Source organism: Trachemys scripta, chromosome 20 (genome assembly GCF_013100865.1).
Source record: "Trachemys scripta elegans isolate TJP31775 chromosome 20, CAS_Tse_1.0, whole genome shotgun sequence".
Classification (NCBI taxonomy): Eukaryota; Metazoa; Chordata; order Testudines; family Emydidae; genus Trachemys; species Trachemys scripta.
The window spans coordinates 7,357,920-7,367,347 of record NC_048317.1 but is presented as its reverse complement, the minus strand read 5'-3'; the positions used below and the strand labels follow the sequence as shown (position 1 = coordinate 7,367,347).

Here is a 9,428-nt window from a genome sequence, read left to right as displayed (position 1 = left end):
TGGCTTCTCTGCCTAAAGAGAACACAAACTGAAATCTTTATACCTCTTCAAACCGGACTTTAGAGTTTTCAGTGCCAGGGAATCCACCTCCAATGTCTAATAAGTGCATCTTGTAGCCCAGCTCTGCACCCATTTCAAACACCAGCCGAGCATCTGCTATGGACCGAGGGAAGGCTTGCAGGTCGAGGCAGCCGCTGCCAACATGAAAACTAAGGGGGGAAGAATCCTTCATTTAGTCTGGGCTAAGCCCCGTCTCTCAACCTCCTCTAATCCCTGAGCATTGAGAGCAGACTTGGGGAAACAGTGCAAAACGTTATTCACAAATAATCATTCTATAGGAGAGTTATGCTTTTCCCATACACCAAGAGGAGAGAGAGACTTACAGTCAGAATAACCTTTCAGACTAAAGAAAAACAAAAATAAAGCCTCCAGCGGAGAGCGCAGTGTGTGTGATTTCTCCTAGACAGTCTGCCGTGAGTTGCACATAAAGTGACTCCAGCAAGGCTCTTAGATATCTAGGCTGGGAATTTCAAAGAAGTTCCGTCTCTATTTGCAATGACTTTCAATAGGAGCTGATCCTCTAACTCCCCTAGGAGCCTTTGAAAAAGATCAGCCTTAAAGGTGCAATACATAGAAAGAAAAGGCATACATTACAGAGATTCACTCTTGTGATTAATTTAACTAATTTTGATCTCACCCATGACCTTCTTGCATTTAATGGTAATAATTTAGCTTGAAATATTTTTAGTTGTGAAACCAAAGCCCCTGAGTGCAAATTTTTAGTTTTACACCCAGGCATGCAATGCAAAGTTTGCTTGGTTATTGGTTAGTTCCCCAAGTCACCCAAGCAAGGAACAGAAACAATACCACGTGACTTGGGGAACCAACCAACCGAGTGAATTTCTAACACTTGCAATTTGCAAACAAATCTGTAAGCAGGAATCCTTGTCTGAAAAAATTAGGGAAGCGTGTCATAATTAACGTGGAATTCTGCTGCCTGTTCATGGGCTATTTGTGACCAGAAATAGAGGAGAAATCCCTCCAGTAAATGCAGTAGGATGGATTTGCCCAGGTTTGGCGATCAGACAGGCCCTCCCAGATCCACAAAGTTCAGGGCAAGTAAAGTTAGGATTCAGAGTCTGTGCTTATGTATGTCAGTTTAGGGAGAATCAGGCTTCATGGTATGAGGATGCCACCCTGTACCTGATGCCAACGATCTCCACATTCATCTCCTTTGCAGTTTCTAGTAGGTGTCTGCAGGACTTAAGGGTGGCACCAAACTTCACACTCAGACGGGCAGAGGATCTGGGGTTGTCGGTGGCGATGCACAGAACCATCCTGTGGAATGAAGTTACACCAGGTCGGTGTCCCAGCTCTTCGTCTCCCACTCCCCAATTACCATGCAGGCCAAGGTACGCGATTTCTCCAACTCTTTACTGAAGCCAGCCCTAGTACATGGAACATGAACATGCTATGAAAATACATAAAAGCCCTGCCCATAAGAAATGTCACGTTCACCCTCTAGATGAGATTGAGAGATGGACCTTTGGTCCATCTCTGTTTCCAGCCTCAATAACCTCCTTCTTCCATACCCAGAGTTTATATACGTACCTGGCATGTGGATGGCTCCTTGCCACTTTCCCGAGCTCCACTTCATTGTCGAAAGCCATCAGCTGGACCCCGTGGCTGGCTGCGTATTTGATCTGCGCGATCTGTTTGCAGGGGTTGGTGTAGATAATCTTGTCAGGTGGGACCCCGATGCTCTGAACTAATGCAATCTCCGTCTGCAACAAGGGCATTATTAGCAGGGTGTATGGATCAGCCTCTGGGGAACTCAGTGTTGTGGGATACAAGTTGTTATGGAATCAAGAGCTTCAGGCCTGGGACATTCTAATGCACGTTGTGGGTTCACCAAGGATAACTCACCAGGAGTCAGGCCTGGGATTCTCCTGGGAACCAGACACAGAGGAAGAAAGGTGGGTTTTCCCACAGGGGTCATGGTGGACTGCGTGTCGAGCGAGAGACAGCAGTAACACACCACTAGAAACACAAGACCAAAGAAGGTAGGTCTGTAAGAGCAGGAGGCAAGCTGAATGGACCAGGTTACCACAAGATATGTAATAAAAAACCACCACCTAACCCTTCTCCATTAGGCCAAACTGCTTCACATGGTGTAAGGAGGGAGGAACGAGCATCTTTCCCCCACTAGTTGTTTAGAGCACGTTCAGGCTGCGTGCAACTCCATTCATTGTCATGGCCTCTCGGGTTTTGTTGTTTTCCCTCAGGCTTTGTTCTTAAAACATATAAGTACATGTCACCTTGGCAACCTGTTCCACTGAATCACTAAGAAATAAATAGCCTTGCTTGGCTTCACCCTGAAAAACCCGTTAAATGAGACAAGAGGGAGCTTCTGACTCAGCCCTGAACCCATCTAAGAGTGAACTGTGGCCGCGTGTCCCAGAAAAACCAACACACTTAGGACATGCCTCATTACAGATGGATTCTGCTGTCCAGGAGATGTGTAAAACAAGGAAATTCAGGTGAAAGGGAACGATTGCCTTCGAGTTTGGAACACCCGACTGCGGGAAGCAGATTTCGCAGGATGCACTATTACTGTTGTGCCAGAAGGGGGAAGACTCCCTCCAATGTAAATGCAGCATGGGAAGCCCCAGACTAGGACACTGCAAGCTGCACTAAGCTTGTTTAACCTTTGTGCTGTCAAACCGTGCCTTGGCTGGTTCCCTCCCCACCTTCCAGGGCACAGATCTAGCCACCGCACCCCAAGGACGTTGCATTCCAGAGTTCTTCTTTCCCTTTGTTCCTACCTTGCTAGCACAGTCAAATCCTGCCCCCAGCGCAGCCAGCGTCCGCACCACTCCTCTGCTGCTGTTGCACTTAACGGCGTAGAAAGGTTTGACGTGGGGCAAGGCCTTCAAGAAGCGCAGGTGTTTCTTCACTACATCCCCCAGGTCTGCCACAAAAAAGGCCCCTTTGTTGCCCTAGAGGGAAGAGACTCGAGTCAGCGACAGTGGTCTCAGTGCCCCTCCCTCCCCCAAGGAAGGAGCGTTGCAGAGTCTTCATGGAGCAGCAAAGGCACCAGACTCAAAACTAAGAGCCTGATTCTCCACTCACCCCAGTGATGCCAGTGGAGTTACTCCTGATTTACACCCACATAAAGAAGGGGAGAATCAGGCCCTAAATGTCCAATGATCAAGGTCCCTCCAATTTGGGGGCTTCTTAAGAATCAATCTTTTTGTTACTGAAATCAGTGAAGTCTGCAAATGGTGCCCAATAACCAAGTCTTCCAACTGACGGCCAGTAGCGCGCACCCCGCCCAGCTGATGTACGCTCCATTTGCATCGATACACCAGCAGAATGCCCAATGTGACGAAGAACTCCAGGCTCAAAGATGCTTCAACACGACCAGCGCGGGGGTGGGCTATGTTGTGCGTGGGGCGACTACATGATACGAAGGGGGGTAGCTTGAGGGCAGTTAGTGGTAACCTGTGATTGACGGACATCAGCACAAAGCCTCAGTTTGGAATTCAATATGGTCTTCTCAGAGCTGCAGCGAGATTCTGGTGGGACTCAGTCCACCATGGGAAGAACGGGCAGGAGCGCACCCCTGAGATGCGCCACACAAAAAAATAAAAAAATAAAATCAGCTCTTTTAATTTGAAGAGAAGCAAAGAGCTAAGAATAAAGTCCAGGAAGTAGCCCTACAAGACGTAAGTGAGGAGGAAAGTGGAACGGATGAGATATTTTTAGACAAAGAGATTTTTAGAAATGTGATTTTTCTTCGTGTCTTTTCCCCTAGTCCACTGGCAAATAACTATCCGTTCCCCCAAATCACAATGTTATCAAGTCCAGCAGGCAAGGAAACCCTGAAAGGCAGCAGCGCTCATTAAGGTGCATTTTAGTCAGGGAATCACCCAAACTTCGGCCTGATTCTTAATGACACAAAGGCCCTTTGACACCACTGTGGCAATGCAACGAGGGATGTAAATGACGTTTATATCCACTTTAAAGCCCCTTCACGCTTCCAGCATGATGTAAAAGGGCTTCAGTGTAACTGAGAATCCAGGCCCTGGTCTCTGCAATGCAAGTCTCCTGTCCCCAACAATACAAAGATTCCACTGCCCAGTTCTCTCCACTCTGGCCCTAAACCAGTGGTTCTCAACCTATTTACCACTGTGGGCTGCATATGCAACTCTCTATGTATTACGTGGACCACATCCACACAAGATATATACTATGGGCTGCAACTGTGTGCTGACTGGGCCACAACCGGCCCTAAACCAAAATTGAAAACAAAATTCTGCGCCCCCCCCCTCCGCTGTTCAGTGTTGTGAGATGCTGAGAAATTGCACCAAAGTGTCTCAAATCCTAATGCTTCAGAGGCAAGCGACAGTTAAATAGCCCCCCTACAGTTAGATGCCACATGACACCAGGGCCAGTGGATGGGAAGGAAGGGCCCATAGAAGCTACGTGCCACTTACCGTCTGGGAGGCCTCCATGAGGAGGTTCTCAAGGAGGTCTCTGGTGGTGAAGCCTTCCTCCACCATCATAAAGTCTGATTCATCCAAATACCCACTCATCCTCCAGATCTAGGAGAATTGCTAGTTCTAAAGCCTCCTTCAGTAGGAAGTAGTTTCTAAGTATGCAACACACTGTAAGGAAGGAGGAAGAGAGTTAGTGGTGGGGTTCTTCTGGGTCCATCCCCAGAGACCATCCCCATCCGGCACTTTCTCTAAGGCCTGGTCTACACACAAACGTGTACTGCTGTAACTAAAGATGTAATTTTATACTAATTCAGTTAAACCACTGGAACTCCTCTACAAAGCTGAGCAAGTAACAGATATATATATATATATATATTAGTTTATTGGCAATTTCAAAAAGTTGAAGAATCATTTTGGGTCAAAAACATTTCATTTGGATTTTGAAAATTTGTAAATGTTTGATTTTTTTTTAAAGTTAGATGAGATTTTGAAACAAAAAAAATCATTTCAAACCAAACAATTCTAAACATTTCGATTTTTTAGAATTTCTTTTTAACCAAAACCATTCATTGAAATTGACAAAGTCGGGAAACATTTCAGTTTTGCTGAACCTGTATTTTCAGCCTCCCCCCAAAAAATATTGTGTGCAAAAAATGTCACCCAGCTGTACTCCTCTGTGGCACTAAACCGGATTTATATCAGTTTAGCTTGTGCCAGTAACTTCACAGGTGTCAGCTAAACTGATATAACCCGTTTTAAACAGACATGGGAGACCACACACCAAAGCTGCATTTGGTTGAACTAAACTGTTAAATTTAAGTTGTGTGTTTGAACAAGCCCGGAGCCTTGTCTCATAGCACAGACTTTTTGATGACTTATTTGACAGAACAAGGAGTAATGGTCTCAAGTTGCAGTGGGGGAGGTTTAGGTTGGATATTAGGAAAAACTTTTTCACTAGGAGAGTGGTGAAGCACTGGAATGGGTTACCTAGGTGCAAGGAAGTTTCGCACCCTAGGCGAAACTTCCACCTTGCGCCCCCCCCCCCCCCCCGCCTGGGGTCCCCCCCCCCCCCGCGGCCCCCCCCCCCCCCCGGGCCCGCCCCGCGCCACCTCCCCACCCCAGCTCACCTCTGCTCCCCCTCCTTCCCGAGCACGCCGCCTCTGCTCTAATTCTCCTCCCAGGCTTGCGGCAGCAAACGGCTGATTGGCACTGCAAGCCTGGGAGGCGAGAGAAGTGGAGCGGCGACCGTGTGCTCGGGGAGGTACGCTGTAAAAAAAAAATTGGGGGCACCGCTTTTTGGCACCCCCAAATCTTGGTGCCCTAGGCAACCGCCTAGTTCGCCTTAATGGTAGCACCAGCCCTGCCTAGGGAGGTGGTGGAATCTCCTTCCTTAGAGGTTTTTAAGGTCAGGCTTGACGAAGCCCTGGCTGGGATGATTTAGTTGGGAATTGGTCCTGCTTTGAGCAGGGGGTTGGACTAGATACCTCTTGAGGTCCCTTCCAACCCTGAGATTCTATGATTTATTATAGCAGTGACCCGGCTTATTAAGGTGGCCCATGTGTTCTCAGTTTCTTATAAAATTTCACATTTCGGGCTGAAATTAACAGTTTGATCTCTGCTGGGAAATGATTTTTTTGTGTGTGTGTGGGGGGGGGGCGGGAGATGAGTTTGAGTAAAATTAGTTACGCTATTTGGAGTCTGATATACACATCTCTACCACTCCCGACTTTCCCCACTAAGTTAAAAACAAAGAAGCTGGAAGATTTGCTTTTAAAAGATAGCTCTGGGGCCAGAACCACGTTGTGCTTGTCTGGCACGATGGGGTCTTGGTCCATGACGAGTGCAACACAAATAAATAATAATTGGGAAGAAAGTGTCAATCTGTAGGGAAATAATCCATACTGAGGAGATGTGCCGTTGAGCGAGTGGGTCAGACCCGGCTGCAGTCGGAAGTCACGCTGTGCAGGACATTTTGTGAAGTTTAAAACACACTCAGTTAAGGAAGGCCAAACTGGCTAACTTCGATTCACAGTGAAAAATGGAGAGATTGAGAGAGGAAGGGAGAGGGGCAGGGTTCCACGTGAGGCTAAAATCTGCACAGATCCCCAGGGTCACATCACAGAAGAGGAAGCTCCTATCGCTATCGATGGGGAAGATGGGCCAGATCTAGGGTGTTGGATGTCTGGACAAATGTCCCCAATTATGGAATCTATATTTTCCCTATAAAAAACTAGGACGTTCCCCATGAAAAACCTACGCTCAGAAAACATTACGGTTGCACAGTTAAGTTCTCAGAGCTCAGGAGGTGCCAGTGTGCACACAGCTCTGCTGTTGCTTTCTTTAGCATACAGCATACAACAGTCTTTAATGATATGGCCACAAATCGCTGGGCTTCTGAGATATGATTCAATATCACATTTCACAACAGACTTAGGGCAGGTCTTCACTACAGGGGGGGTCGATTTAAGATATGCAAATTCAGCTATGCGAATAGCGTAGCTGAATTCGATGTATCGGAGCCGACTTACCCCGCTGTGAGAACGGCGGCAAAATCGACCTCCGTGACTCCCTATCGACGGCGCTTAGTCCCACCTCCGCTGGTGGAGTAAGAGCGTCGATTCGGGGATCGATTGTTGCGTCCTGATGAGACGCGATAAATCGATCCCCGAGAGATCGATTTCTACCCGCCGATTTAGGCGGGTCGTGTAGACCTAGCCTTACTCAGATACATACATGTAGTGTTGTGTCTCAGTTTTACAGCGGCAATGAAATCAGTGTGGCAATGGGCCAGTACCTCTTAGGTGACCGACCTCTTCGAGGAGAAGTTTGCTTCTATAAGGGACATAGTTTAACAGTTTCAGCAGCAACCATGAATATATGGTGTCTTTGCAGCCAGCAGCCCAGCCTCCTTCCGGTGACGCTCAGGCAATGAATGGTGCAGTTAATGACAACGCTAACTTAGCTATAAACTTAAATTGCCTGTGGATGCCCGACCATATTCCCTCACACTCTCCTGCAAAGGGCTCAATCTGCCATGTGTTCTGCAAAGATTCCCTGGGTCGTTTTCCAGGAGATGAGTTTCATGGACCTCGGCACGCCACTGAAATAGCGCAGCAGGACGCATCTCTTTAGAAAACCTTAGTATGAGATGGCATGGTTTGCCAACCAGTCGTGGAATTAAACAGGACGGACCAGACCCTTAACTGGTATTAATCAGTGTAGCTCCTTTTACTACACCAATGTCCACCAGCTGGAGAGCTGGCTGTGGCATAATGCATACAGACAAGGGGCAGAGTTAAGGATACACACTGATATTTTCCCAATGCGAATGCTGAACTGTGTAGCCTTAATGATCTCTTGCCTTATATTAACTCCAGCCAATAATCTAAGGATGTGTAAGACACCACAAAGGCTTGCAGGAACTGTTTTCTGGTCCCAGGTCAAACCCGGGGGCGGGGGAGGGACTTTGCTTTTCAGCCCCGTGTCTTTTGGGTTAACGCGGTCGCCCTTATCTAAAGGGATAAAAATAATCCCCAAACTCTGCTTCCGAGAACTGCCCAGCATCTCTCACCCTCTGCAGAGATTTACTTGGGCAATTCCTAGTGCAGGGTGGAGGGGCAAAGCACACTCTGATCTAAGAACTGCAGGCCCAAGACGCACGATCTTGTAATGTATCGAACAAATAATAAAGAAAGCTTTACAGCAGGGGTTCTCAAACTCTGGGTTGGGACCTCTCAGGGGGTCACAAGTTCTTACACGGGGCGTCACGAGCTGTCAGCCTCCACCCCAAACCCCACTTTGCCTCCAGCATTTATAATGGCGTTAAATATATCAAAAGGGTTTTTAATTTCTAAGGCGGGGTTGCACTCAGAGGCTTTCAATGTGAAAGGAGTCCCCAGTACAAACGTTTAAGAACCACTGCTTTACAGGGCAGGGGAATACATTTGGCCAGGAAATGACAAACTCTGCAGCCGGGGAGGGAGAGTTTAGAGGGGACAAGAATTCTTCTGGTTTCTTCCCACCCAAACACATCAATGTCCTTCATCCCACCCATCATCTTGAGCTGCACGGGCACAGGACTGATAAGCTATAAAGGTAGGACCAGACCCTGGATCGCTCAGCCTGCACTGGATACAAGAGAACATGCAGTATACTCTGTCTCTCTCCCCGCATGTCTTTTCCTTACCAAGTTCCAAAGCCTCCTTCTTGGGGGGCTAGGTGTGCTACCAGGGGGGCTCTCCGGGGAATTCAGAGCTTTTGCAACTCCCCGAGCCACAGGTGCTGCTGGGGATCCGAGATCTCTACAGGGGAAAGAGTGCAAGTTCCAGCAGGTTATCAAGAGGGGTCAAGTACACGCAAAAGACAGAGCAGTCCCCTCCCTACCCATTCCTACGCCTCCATTTCCTCTGCTCCCACCTGGCACCCAGCACCCTAGTCATCCTCCTCACCCACTCCCCACAGAAAGGCACCCATCACCCCCCTCCTCAGCTCCTCCCAGCCGGTCCAGCTGCCCCAGAAAGGCCTTGATTCCTCTGCTCTTGCTGGGAACCTGCCTCGCCTGTGTTACCTTAAAAAGCATTTAAACGGATTCTGCCCATGGGTCTCCCAAGAGAGTGAATTGGCTTCAGCGGTGGTGGTGGTGGTTGTTCCTCCTCCTCCACTCCTAAGCCTACACCATGCAAGCAGCACCAACTAGCCCTGCCCTCCTGGAGAGGGTCTGCCACCCCTTATATACACAGCTCCCGCCCATCTCTGATTCACAAGAGTGGCCTTGGCAACCAAATCCAGCCATCCTATTGGCTGAGCCGGACACAAAGCACTCTCTATGGCATCCCCATTGAAAGCAGGCCCCAGTCTGCTGGGGGACAGTGTGCAGGCTGCCTTTGGGGCATGAGCACACAGCTCTGCATGCAATGATTGCTCTGC

At 48.3% G+C, this 9,428-nt stretch overlaps 1 protein-coding gene across 1 annotated transcript; it reads right to left on the bottom strand.

Moving 5' to 3' along the window:
- Positions 1 to 37: 37 nt before the first annotated feature.
- Positions 38 to 9,196, bottom strand: AZIN2 (antizyme inhibitor 2). The gene is made up of 7 exons (XM_034754050.1): positions 9,070 to 9,196; positions 8,689 to 8,803; positions 4,500 to 4,670; positions 2,826 to 2,999; positions 1,612 to 1,784; positions 1,204 to 1,338; positions 38 to 209 (listed from the first exon to the last, which is right to left on the bottom strand). Exons 3-7 carry the CDS (start codon positions 4,596 to 4,598, stop codon positions 38 to 40), a joined length of 753 nt encoding a protein of 250 aa, XP_034609941.1. The 5' UTR covers positions 4,599 to 4,670; positions 8,689 to 8,803; positions 9,070 to 9,196.
- Positions 9,197 to 9,428: the final 232 nt, after the last annotated feature.